General features: G+C 37.7%; 1 protein-coding gene across 1 annotated transcript in view; it reads right to left on the bottom strand.

Annotated features, from left to right (window-relative positions):
• ALMS1 (ALMS1 centrosome and basal body associated protein) overlaps positions 1 to 13383 on the bottom strand; it is a 215786-nt gene that overhangs the window by 179640 nt on the left and 22763 nt on the right. The window contains exon 2 of the mRNA XM_072769843.1: positions 8611 to 8736. Coding sequence (XP_072625944.1) covers positions 8611 to 8736 — 126 coding nt within the window. The remainder of the gene's footprint in view (positions 1 to 8610; positions 8737 to 13383) is intronic.

Genomic DNA, 13383 nt, shown 5'->3' with positions numbered 1-13383 from the left:
CTCTCACTATAACAAAACCTCTAGTCCCCAACTCATCTCTCAGACTCCTTAAGCATGGTTTGAGCCTGGTCCCATAGTTTATTACTCACTCCACAGAGACAGCTGTCTGTTGGCTCTCCTGCCTGCCCATCCTCTGGCCTCGTCAGATTACTCTAGCTCAACTTCAGTAATTCCTTAACCTCACTAGGACAATTATCCTATTACATTTACACTAGTCATCATTCCTTTCTTACCTGTATTTCCCTCTTTACCACTCTGAGAGTTCATTGTCATACTCATAACCACTGCCTTGCAAATATCTTTAACTTTCCTCCCCTTTTCTCCCACTACCATATTTGCCTGGTAAAAGCTCAGTTCTCTAGTTAAACATTCTCCTTATCCAAATCCAAGCAGCTGCACATTGCAGAGTAAAAAAACACAAACCCAAATGTCGTTTTCTTTAAATTGATGGCATTAAACTTCAAGGACACTCAGCATTGCATAGAAATCCTATTATATTTTCCTGGTGAATTGACTTGCTAAAATGACTACACTTTCTCTCCTCAGAACTACTGAACTCTCCTTCCTCGTTTCCAACTGATGACCTCATCTACTTCAATTAAGTGAATAGCAGGCAATGGAATTTTCTTATCTTCCTGTCAACAGATCTACAACCCTATACTCATCTTGTAACTTAAAAATAGTCTCTACCTATCAGAGGCCTTCCCATCTCATTCCATTCTTTTCAATGACTGCCTCCCTATTTGATTCTCCTGCTTTCATCATTCCTCTCCCCAAGTAAACATATTTATAATTTCCCACCATAAAATAAAATTTTAAAACGCCCTTAATTCAACATTCCTTTTCAGAGACACCTGGGTGGCTCAGTGGTTGAGCATCTGTCTTCGGCTCAGGGCGTGATCCTGATGTCTGGGATCCAGTCCCGCGTCAGGCTCCTTGCAGGGAACCTATTTTCCCTCTTCCTGTGTCTCCGCCTCTCTCTCTCTCTCTCTCTCTCTCTGTGTCTCTCATGAATAAATAAATAAGCTCTTTTTAAAAAAATTCCTTTTCTTCCTGCTTATTTTGGTTTTTTCCTTTTTTAAGTTTTTATTTAAGTCCCAGTTACTTAACACAGTGTAATATTAGTTTCAGGCGTACAATTAAGTGATTCAACACACGAACAACACCTGGTGCTGGTCACAAGATTCTGTAGATTTTGTTGCTATGTTTCTAGTACACAACGATTACTTGTTATACCTTTTTAATCAATATAAAAAGGCCCTCAAGGGATGCCTGGGTGGCTCAGCGGTTGAGCATCTGCCTTTGGCTCAGGGCATGATCCTGGAGTCCCAGGATCAAGTCCCACATCGGGCTTCCTGCATGGAGCTTGCTTCTCCCTCTGTCTCTGCCTCTCTCTCTCTCTCTCTCTCTCTCTCATGAATAAATAAATAAAATCTTTAAAAAGAAAAAAAAAAGGCCTTCAAATCCCTAATGTTTTTGATATAAATATATTCTGTTGGAGAAATAAAGATTAGAGATATAAATTTGGGATTTTTAAGTATACAGATATATTTAACCCCCCTGAATCTACATGAGAACCAAAACATCCCAACACTTCAAGCAGAAATCAAAAGCTCAAACGTGTACAGGGCCAGGGAAGTAACAGAAATGAGTAAAACCGCCTGGAATTAGAGAGTGATGGGACCTGTGGCCAAATATGCACTGCATACACACTTTAAAGTGTGTCCATTTCAAAAATTTTTAAATACCATGCCCCAATTTTTTTTTCTGAAAACCACATTTGGCCATTATTCAGGTCCATATCTTAGAACCTTCGATTTTGAGGTTGAACGGGGGAAGATAAAGCAGGAAAGGAAACAGAAGAGTAGAAAAAAAAAAAATAGAAGCCATGAAAGGAAATGATTTTAAGAAGTTATGCAATGGTTAACAGTGTCAAATGCTATATATTGCACCTAAAATAAGGACAGAAAAGTTCTCAATGTATTCAGCTATACAAATGCTGGCAAAACTTGCTTTGGTCAGAACATAAAGTAGATTAAGTAAAATAATAAGTAGATCCTAACCAGTGATATAAAATACATATATTAAGAAGGAAAAAATATATAGTTGATACAACTGTCTATTTAGAAAGTCCTAGGGCATCTGGGTCGCTCAGCCAGTAAAGTGTACAACTCTTGATTTCAGCTCAGGTCATGATCTCAGGGTAGTGAAAATAAGCCCTGTAGGCTCTGTGCTGGCATGGAGCCTGCTTGGGATTTTCTCTTTCTCCCTCTCTCTCAAAAAAAAAAAAAAAAAAAAAAAAAAAAAAAGACCTATTACTAAAATCAGTAAATGTGACTTAAAAGGTCAATATAAGAAGTCATTTATATTTCTATATATTTGTGAATAGGAAATTGAAATTTGTAAAAACATCAGCATGATTAATTACACCTTAATAAAAGCAATGTTTGTTTATTTTTTTAAAGATTTATTTATTTATTCATGAGAGAGACAGACTGAGAAAGAGAGGCAGAGACACAAGCAGAGGGAGAAGCAGACTCCTCACAGGGAGCCCGGTGTGGGACTCAATCCCGGAACCTGCGATCACGACCTGAGCCAAAGGCAGGCGCCCAACCACCAAGCCACCCAGGCGTCCCTAAAAGCAATGTTTTTAAAAAAAGGTAACACAACATGTTAAGTTTGGTAAACCGAAGACAACAAAATACTGATGAAAAAACTAAACACTTAAATGAAACTGCAAGAACTGTTGTGTTGGTGGATTACAGAACTCAAATATTAAGGTGTCAATTCTCTCCAAACTGATGTATAGACTCAAGGCAATCTTAATCAAAATTCCAAGAGGCTTTTTTAATAGACATGCTGATTCTAAAATTTATATAGAAATTTGGGGGATCCCTGGGTGGCTTAGCAGTTTAGCACCTGCCTTCGGCCCAGGGCGTGATCCTGAAGTCCCAGGATCAAGTTCCGCATTGGGCTCCCTGCATGGAGCCTGCTTCTCCCTCTGCCTGTGTCTCTCTCTGTGTCCCTCATGAATAAATAAATAAAATTTTTTAAAAAATAATAAAATAAAATTTATATAGAAATTAAAAGAATAGAGCAAAAACAAAACCATTTTTCAAACAAGGAGCAAAGTGGGAGAACTCACACTACCTGATTTCAAGAGAGTACAAAAATTAAGAGTGCAGAATTGGTATGACAAGCCATCAATGGAATAAAGTCCAGAAATAGACCAACACATATATAATCTGTTTTTGATAAAGATGCCAAGGAAGCACTAGACAAAAAGACCGTATCTTCAGCTAATGGTGTTGGAATGACAAATATTCAAATGTAAAGAAATCAAGATGGACACTTACTTTATATCATATACAAAACCAATTCAAAATAGATCATAGAAATGTAAAACCTAGAACTAGAAAACTTCAAAAACTGGTTCGAAACTGGGTTAAATTTTGACAACCTCTCTTCCCTCAACTATGGGACATTTAGCAATGTTTAGAGACATGTTTCATAGTTACAACATGAGAGAGTGCTACTGAATCTAGTGGGAAAAGGTCAAGGATGCTGCTAAACACCTTACAACATACAAGACAGCCCCATACAATGAGGAACTAAGTGACCCAAAATGTCAAAAGTGCCAAGGTTGAGAAACCTTCCAGATTTTCTAGGAAAAAATCTTTGTGACATAGGATTAGGACAAAATTTCTCAGAACACAATACAAAACATTGAAAAACAAAAGCTATACGCCAATTTCATCAAAATTAAAGCTTTTGCTCTTTAAAAGACAAAGAATTCAAAGAAAAACTATAGAGTAGGGGAAAAAAATATTTGCAAAACACATGTTTAGTAAACGACTTGTACCTAGAATTTATAAAGAAATTCCAAAATCAACAAATAGAACAAATCAGCCTTTAAAAATGGGGAAGAGGGATCCCTGGGTGGCGCAGTGGTTTGGCGCCTGCCTTTGGCCCAGGGCGCGATCCTGGAGACCCGGGATCGAATCCCACATCAGGCTCCCGGTGCATGGAGCCTGCTTCTCCCTCTGCCTGTGTCTCTGCCTCTCTCTCTCTCTCTCTCTCTCTTTCTCTGTGACTATCATAAATAAATACAAATTAAAAAAAAAAAAAAATGGGGAAGAGGGGCAGCCCGGGTGGCTCAGCGGTTTGGCGCTGCCTACGATCCAGGTTGTGACCCCGGAGACCCGGGATCAAGTCCCACGTCGGGCTCCCTTCATGGAGCCTGCTTCTCCCTCTGCCTGTGTCTCTGCCCCCTCCCCCGTCTCTCATGAATAAATAAATAAAATCTTTAAAAAAAATAAAAATTAAAAATTAAAAAATAACAATGAGGAAGAGGGACGCCTGGGTGGCTCAGTGGTTGAGCACCTGCCTTCGGCCCAGGGCGTGATCCTGGAGTCCCAGGATCAAGTCCCACATTGGGCTCCCTGCATGGGGCCTGCTTCTCCCTCTGCCCATGCTTCTGCCTCTCTGTCTCTCATGAATAAATAAAATTTAAAAAAAAAATGGGGAAGAGATTTTAAAAGACCCTACATTAAAGAAGAAACATGGGTGGCAAATAAGCACACAAAAAGATGTACAGGACAGCCCGGGTGGCTCAGCAGTTTAGCACTGCCTTCAGCCCAGGGTGTGATTCTGGAGACCCGGGATCGAGTCCCACGTCGGGTTCCCTGCATGGAGCCTGCTTCTCCCTCTGCTGTGTCTCTGCCTCTCTCTCTCTCTCTCTATCTCTCATGAATAAATAAATAAAATCTTAAAAAAAAAAAAAAAAGATGTACAATATCATTAGTCATTAGGAAAATGCATATTAAAACCACAATGAGCCTCTCTCTCTCTCTCTCTCTATCATAAATAAATAAAAAACTTAAAAAAAATTAAAACCACAATGAGACCCCATAATATACCTAGAATGGCTAAAACTTTTTTTTTTTTTTTTTTTTTTTTGGCTAAAACTTTTAAAACAAAAAAACTAACAATACCAAGAACCGGCAAGGATGCAAATCAACTAGAATTCTCATATATTGTGGAGGAAGACAAAATGGCATGGCCACTTTGGAAAACAGTTTAGTACTTTCTTACAACATTAAACATACAATTACTGTATCAGCCAGTAATCTCATTCCTAAGTATTTACCAAGAGAATGAAACCATTTGTCTACAAAAATTTGCACCTGTATGGAATACTACTCAGCAATAAAAAAATTAAAAAGAACTTCTGAGTCACATAATAATATGGATAAATCTCAAAAGCATGTGTTAAGTAAAAGAAGCCAGATTCGAAAGCCTATATACTTTAATTTTGAAAAGGCAAAACTATAGGGACAGAAATCAGATCAGTAGTTGCCAGGGACTAAGGATGGGGGAGACGACTGATTACAGTGAGGTACAAGAGAACTTTTGGGGAGTGACAGCAACCTTGTATATCTCAAATGTGGTACTGGTTATGACTGCATATATCTCTCAAAGCTCATCAAACTGTATACCTAAAAAAGCGAAGTTTGCTGTGATAAAATTATACATCAATGAGGTTAACATAGCAGGAAATGAAGAAAATTCTTAAAAATTTCATTTAATGAACAGGGAGCAGAGTATTAAACCAAACAGCTAGGGATGAGACATTTGTACTCAAGTTGCTGGAGGTGACATGGTCTAGACTGTGACTACAGGATGGGTACCCCTAGTAGGGGTAAAAGTTTAGGAGGAGAAGTGGAGGAAAAGATCTCTGTAGGTTAGATCAAAGATCCAGGAGTTTTAGGCACTAGATGGGTAATGTAAGCTGAAGTGAAAGAAACTGAGAACAGTGTAGCAAGAGCTATATTTTCAGTGAATTAAGAGAGGTAACTCAGAAAACAGCAACAAAGATGAATGAACCAAATAACAAGGAGAAGGGGGCACCTGGGTGGCTCGGTGGTTGAGCATCTGCCTTTGGCTCATTGTCATGATCCTGGGGTCTTGGGATCGAGTTCTGCTATCAGGCTCCCTGCAGGGAGCCAGCTTCTCCCTCTGCCTATGTCTCTGCCTCTCTGTCTCTCATGAATAAACAAATAATTTTTAAAAACCAAAAAAAACAAGGAGAAAAAGGGGGGAAATGAGAAAGTGGCATAATGTTCCAGCTATGCTGAGGAACCCAGGCATGAAGGCAGGAAAAGAAGAGCTACAGGATCTGTCTAAGGCATATTTTTTTTTTTTTTCACGGCGTATATTTCACAAGATAGGGACAAAAAGGAAGACAACTACGTTTGGACTATACCATAAATATATCCTCAGAGACTACCAAACTATTTAGGGATATATCCCTATAATCATTTCCTAGGACTACCATAACAAAGTTACACAAACTAGGGGGTTCAAAACAACAGAAATTTATTTTCTCACAGTCCTGGAGGCTAGAAGTCTGAGATCAAAGTGTTGGCAGGGCCATGTTCCATCCAAAGCCTCTAAAGAGAATCCTTTCCTTACCTCTTCCACCCTCTGGTAGCCCCAGACATTCCTTGGCTTGTTGCAGTAGATTGCCAATGTCTGCCTCTGTCTTGATAGGGCTGACTTCTTCCTGTGTGTGGCTCTCTCTACGCATCCTATTTTCCTCTAACGACAGCAGTCATATTGGATTAAGGGCCTACTGTACTCCAGTATGATCTCACCTAAGCTATATCTGCAATCACCCTTTTTCAAATAAGGACATATTCTAAAGTACTGGGGAATAGGACTTCAACACATCTTATGCCACACAATTCAGTCTATTGCAATCCCCCTTTCATTTAAGAGTCCCAGAGTGCTATGAATTTTCTAGTCAAGGCTTCTTTTCATTCCTTTCTCTTCATGGCAGCAAATTTCCTTTCTTCATATCTTGCATCAAATGAATAGTCACTGCAATTTAGGGGAAATTGAAGGTACCAGAAGAAACTGATAACCCAAGATCTTAGATAATCAACCCTAAATATTTAACCATTATAAATGAGGCTACATTTTTCCTCCAACAAACATATAAGCCTCTTTCCTATCTGCTCATAATTTTTCCATTTCTTCTAAATTTATGAGTATACTCTAGATCAATGGTTCTCAAAGAGTGGACCAAAGATCCTTGGCAGTCACACTCTTTCAGGAAATCTATATGGAGCTCCCTTTTCTATGTAAGTCCAGATTTTCTTCACATACTGTGATGTATCCCAAAAGACTAAATGCAGAAGCAGATATGAGAATCCAATTGTGATGGTTAATTTTATGTGTCAACTTGGCTGAGCCACCAGGTGGCCACATATTTGGGAAAATATTGTTCCATGTGTCTGTGTGTCTAGTCTAGATTAACATTTGATTAACATTCGATCCACAAAAAAAACAAAAACAAAAACACAAAAACAAAACAAAACAAAAAAAAAAACATTCGATCCACAGATTAAGTAAAGGAGATTGCCCTTTCCACTGTGGATTAAGCCTCATCCAATCCATTGAAGGCCTGAATGGAACAAAAGGCTGAGCAAAACAGAATTTACAATTTACTCTCTCTGCCTGATGGTCTTCTCCTGCCTTTAGGCTTGGATTCAGAGTAGAACTTAAACCATCAGTTCTCCTGGTTTTCAGGCCTTTGGATTCAGACTACAACTATACCATCAGCTCTCCTGGGTCTCCAGGTTCCAGATCTTAGAAATCTCAGCTAACACAAGAGCAAATTTCTTATTTTGTGTGTGTGTTGTATGTGTGTATGTGTGTGTGTGTATATATGTATAAATCTCCTACTGGTTCTGTTTTTCTGGAGAACCCTAATACGTTGTCTTTTATTAGACCTGACATTAAAGAGATATGAAAAAATGTAGAACAATGCCACTTTTCAACTAACTTTTCTGTCTTGGAAAATATTTTTTCATTTTTAAATATATTACTTATGCTACTATATAATGTGTTTGTTGGGGTTTTTTTAAAGATTTTATTCATTTGGGATCCCTGGGTGGCACAGCAGTTTGGCGCCTGCCTTTGGCCCAGGGCGCGATCCTGGAGACCTGGGATCGAATCCCACTTCGGGCTCCCCGGTGCATGGAGCCTGCTTCTCCCTCTGCCTGTATCTCTGCCTCTCTCTCTCTCGGTGACTATCATAAAATAAAAAAAAATTTAAAAAATTAAAAAAATATATTTTATTCATTTATTCATGAGAAACACAGAGAGAAGGAGAAAGAGAGAAAGAAAGAAAGAGGCAGAGACATAGGCAGAGGAAGAAGCAGGCTCCATGCAGGGAGCCTGACGCGGGACTCGATCTCGGAACTCCAGGATCACACCCTGAGCTAAAGGAAGACGGCAACCGCTGAGCCACCCAGGCGTCCCGGATATGTTATTTTAAAAATATCTTTAAATGTTTTAATTTCTAGTAAACTAAATATCAATAGAAATAATTCATACAAACAAAAGATGCTTAAAATAGTTTTGAAGAATGTAAAGGAGTCCTGAGACAAAAAAGAAATTGAAATGCTATTCTATATAATTAAAACTATCAAAGATCTAATAGAAAAATGGAAAATTCACCTCTTACCATTCTTCACAGCTAAATCAGAATTTCTCATGCTATTTATGAAAAGAAAAATAGTTTGCCAGTTACACAAGACATACCTGATCATTCCTACACCCCCACCAAGCTGTTTTTTCCACAAAGACCACATTAGTATCAGAAATCTGTGTTCCACTATTGCCTTGATATGATGACTCTTGCCATACATGATGTGTCAATGGGACAACCTGAAAATCAAAAGCAGATTTTTTTTTTAAGATTTCTTTATTCATGAGAAGCTGAGACACAGGCAGAAGGAGAAGCAGACTCCCTGCAGGGAGTCTGATATGGGACTCACTCCCGAGACCCTGGGACCATGATCTGAGCCAAAGGCAGAAACTCAACCAGTGAGCCACCCAGGTACCCTCACTTGGCTTTTTAAGATGATTTGTTGAAGCCAGTGGCTTAGATCTGGGAGGGAGGGTCAGGGGAGTGTGGACTTTGGTTTAACCCTTCCTGAGCCAGAGGCAGATGCTCAACCACTGAGCCATGGAGGTGCCGTGAAAAGCAGATTTAAATACAATAGTAACACAATCACTGCTACTAAACAATAAGTAAAATCTAAACTTTAACTTATATTTCTCTGTTTATAAAGCACTTTCCTATATACGTATATATGTATATAAAACATTTCAACTCCACAACCACTATCCAAATTACTACCTTCACTTAAAAAAAAAAAAAAAAAAAAAAAACGGACGCCAGGTGGCTCAGTAGGTTAAGCACCTGATTCTTCATTTCAGCTCAGGTCATGACCTCAGGGTTTTGAGATCAAGTCCAGTGTCAGGCTCTGTGCTCTGCATGGAGTCTATATAGGATTCTTTCTCTCTCTCTCTCCCTGTCATTGTCCCTGCTCTTCTCCCTGCTCTCATGTGTGCAAGTGCCCACTCCCGTTCTCTCCAAAAGAAACAATGAATCTTTAAAAAAAATAAAAATAAAAAAATAGAGTCTTAAGGTTATTCAGTTAGAACTCAACATATTTTCCAATAAACCATGGCAGATCCTTAACCTCCTATACCCCTACCAGTAAAAGAAGCAAGTAGAAACAAGCAAGTTATTTTAAAATCTTATTTTTTGAGACATCTAAGAAATTAGCCTTAAAAATAGGGACTAAAATCAACCCAGTGGAGGCAGTGGGAACAAACATCAGGCTTTTTGTGAAATCAGAGCAGGGCTCCCTTAACCTGTGAAAGGAGGCAATAAAAGCTGTGACTGCAGCTCAAGGCTGAAACATTGCAAATAGAAAAGATCCAAGGCAATCAAACAAAAATGACCTATGTCAAGTAACCCACTGGTTCAGGGACTGGTTCCTGAGATTTCCTCCAATATTCCTGGACAATAAAAACCAGTTTCAATATAAGAACTCTTTTTTAAAAAGCAGCCACAAGGGGCAAGGTAAAGACAACCACAAAAACACCAGATAGAGAAGGGTGCACCATAGGACAAAAAAAAAAAAAAAAACACTCCTGCTAAAAATGATTACAAACTATATTTTTTAAAAACTTTAAAATGAGTACCTCAGATCCTCAAAGAAATAAATACACAATGTCCATAAAAAGGGAAAAAGTTATAAAGTAAAATAGGCAGTTATGAATGTCAAGGAAGATGAATGCTAACAAAATATTAATAACCACAAATGTGAATGAGCCTCTGAAGGAAACTCAAGGTCATCAGATTTTTTCCAGAATTAAAACAGATACTACACTAACAATACAAAAAAATTTTTTTACAGAATGCTTACAACAATGTGTTTTTGTTAAGACCAGCTTATTTAAAATCTACTCAATAACTATAGAGATTTCTAAGATATCAACTCTTCCAAAAGGATTTCTCTACAGGTAGAGTACCATGGTGCACACCCATCTTGCTTCAGTGGAGATTTTTAAGGGACAAAGAATAAAAAATAAAACTATTTTTGCAAATGCGTTCTGGCCATTTGAAATTCCTAAATCTGTAACAATACAGCCAATGTTCTGGCACAGTTAATCTTCTTTGTGCCCTCCAGGAAAGAAGAATGCCAACATGAATGTTCAAAATGGCTATTCACTGCAGCGAAATAATGCAGGTTGTGGAGCATGGGGTCTTGCCTTAAAGAGCTGATTCAGAACAGCTTATAAAAAGAGAGTTCAATTCATTAGGATATTTGTAGGAAACTAATGATACGTTGAGAAACTAGCACATTGAGAACTAACCCAATGTGTGAGAAAATGAACTCTCCCCTCACTTTTATCAGTTTAAAGAAAACCTAAAATTAAAACTAAATGTTAAAAGTTCTTACTTAAAAAATCCATTCCCCAGGACTTCCTTTTTTTTAAGGTTTTATTTACTTATTCATGAGGGACAGAGAGAGAGAGACAGACAGACAGACAGAGAGGCAGAGATATAGGCACAGGGAGAAGCAGGCTCCCCACAAGAAGCCCAATGCAGAATTCGATCCCAGGACCCCAGGATCATGACTTGAGCCAAAGACAGACGCTCAACCACTGAGTCACCAGGTGCCTCAGAACTTCCTATTTTTATCACCCATCTGTTTAGACATCATTGAGAAAAATCATTTCTATTACATCCTCATAAATTTGATCAACTTTCCCACTATTGCCTTTGAATATAACCCAATATTTGAAGGATTCTTTAAGATTTTATTTATTTGACACAGAGTTTCGGAAAGAGGGAGAGGGAGAGAACAAACACACACAGGGGGAATAGAAGGCAGGAGAAGCAGGCTCCCCGCTGTGCAGGGAGCCCAGTGAAGGGCTTGATCTGAGCCAAGCCCTTAAATGACTGAGCATGGAGGCACCCCTCTTGAAGCAGAAGTTTTAAGATGAATGCTTCAAAACTATGCAAGTGTCATGAACTCTTCATATGAGATTAAATGTCTTTGGTATAAATTAAAAGTTTGAAAGAGTTTTTCCCTGAGTAAGTCTGTAATATTAAAAGTTAGTAGTCTTCCAAATATGTACTGTCCATGAGAGAAACACTTTAGATCTACGGACACACACAGGCTGAAAGTAAAAGGATGGAAAAGGATATTCCATGCTAATAAAAGAGCACAGGAATAGCTGTACCAAGTTCAGACAAAACAGATTTTAAATCAAAAATTGTTATGAGACAAAGGACACGACAGAATCTTAAAAGGGTCAAATCACCAAGAAGACATAACAATTAAAAGTATTTATGCACCCAACCTCAGAGCTCCAAAATCAATGAGGCAAATTTTTAAAGACTTTGGAGGAGAAACACAGAGCAACACAGTATATTAAAAGACTTCAATACCTCACTTTCAATAATGGATAAAACCACCATACCGAAGAACAATAAGGAAATAGAGGAACTGAACAACAATACAGACCAACTGGACCTAACACATATCTATAGCACTCCACCTAAAAACAGAATATACATTTTTTTCAAGTATATATGGACCATTCTTTAGAATAGAACATGTTAGCTACAAAATGAGTCTTAACAAGCTCAAAAAGACTGAAATGCACAGTGTCTTCCTCAACCACAATGGAATAAAACTAGAAATCAACAGCACAGAAAAAAAACTGGAAATTTCCACAAATATATATAAATTAAACACTACACTCTTTTAAAAACCAATAGGTCAAACAAGAAGTTACAAGGGAAAATTAAAAAAAACTTTGACATAAATAAATATGAAGACACAAAATGCCAGAACTTATAGGATGCAACAAAGCAATGCTAAAGGAAATTTACAACTGTAAATTTACAGCTGTAAGGCATACATTTAAACAAAAGGATAATCTCAAATCAACAACCTAATTTACACCTCAAGGAACTAGAGGAACAACAAACTAAACCTAAAACAAGCAGAAGGAAAGAAATAATAAACACTGAAGCACACATAAAATACTGAACAGAGGGAAAAAATAATTAATGAAACTAAAAGTTAAGGTTTTTTTAAAGATCAAAAAAATTAGCAAACCCTAGCTGGAATAAGAAAAAAAAAGGCTCAAAATAATAAAACTAGACACAAAAAGGAAAAATTATAACCAATGGCCCAGAAATAAGGATTATAAGAGAACAGTACAAACAACTGTACACAAATAAACTGGGCAAACAAAAAAGAAATACATAAATTCCTGGAAACACATACTGAATCATGAAAGAAGAGAAAATCTGAACAAACCTGAAACAAGGAGATTAAATCAGTAATCACAAACCTCCCAACAGGGAAAAGCCAAAGACCAGATGGCTTCACTGCCATTTGTTCATCAAACATTTTAAAAAGAACGAACACCAAACTTCCTAAAACATTTCCAAAAAACTGAAGAGGAACACTTCTTGACTCATTCTGAGGCTAGCATTACCATGATATGAGACAACGACAAAGACACTGGAAACCAGAAAACTAACACCAATATCTTCAATGAACACAGAAGCAAAAATCTTCAACAAAATTAATACTAGCACACAGAATGCACAGCACATTAAAAAATTATATACCATAATCAAGTAGATTTTAAACCTAGAACACAAGGATGGTTTGACATATAAAAAATCAGTGTAATACCTCCTAGTAACAGAATTAAGGATAAACCAAGATGATTATCTCAAGTGATACAGAAAAAGCATTTGACAATGGTCATCACCCTTTCATAGTAAAAACATTCAACAAACTAGGAAAAGAAGAAAACTACCTCAACATAATAAGAACCATATATGCAAAAGCCACAGTAAACAGCATATTCAATAGTGAAAGATTGGAAGTGTTTCCTCTAAGATCAGGAACAAAATAGTGCTAGAGATTCAAACTAGAACATTTAGCAAGAAAAGGAAATACAAGGCAACCAAACTGGAAAGAAAAATGC

Source organism: Canis lupus, chromosome 12 (assembly GCF_048164855.1).
Source record: "Canis lupus baileyi chromosome 12, mCanLup2.hap1, whole genome shotgun sequence".
Lineage (NCBI taxonomy): Eukaryota > Metazoa > Chordata > Mammalia > Carnivora > Canidae > Canis > Canis lupus.
The sequence above is the reverse complement of the archived record's forward strand: the minus strand, read 5'-3'. Positions and strand labels throughout refer to the sequence as shown.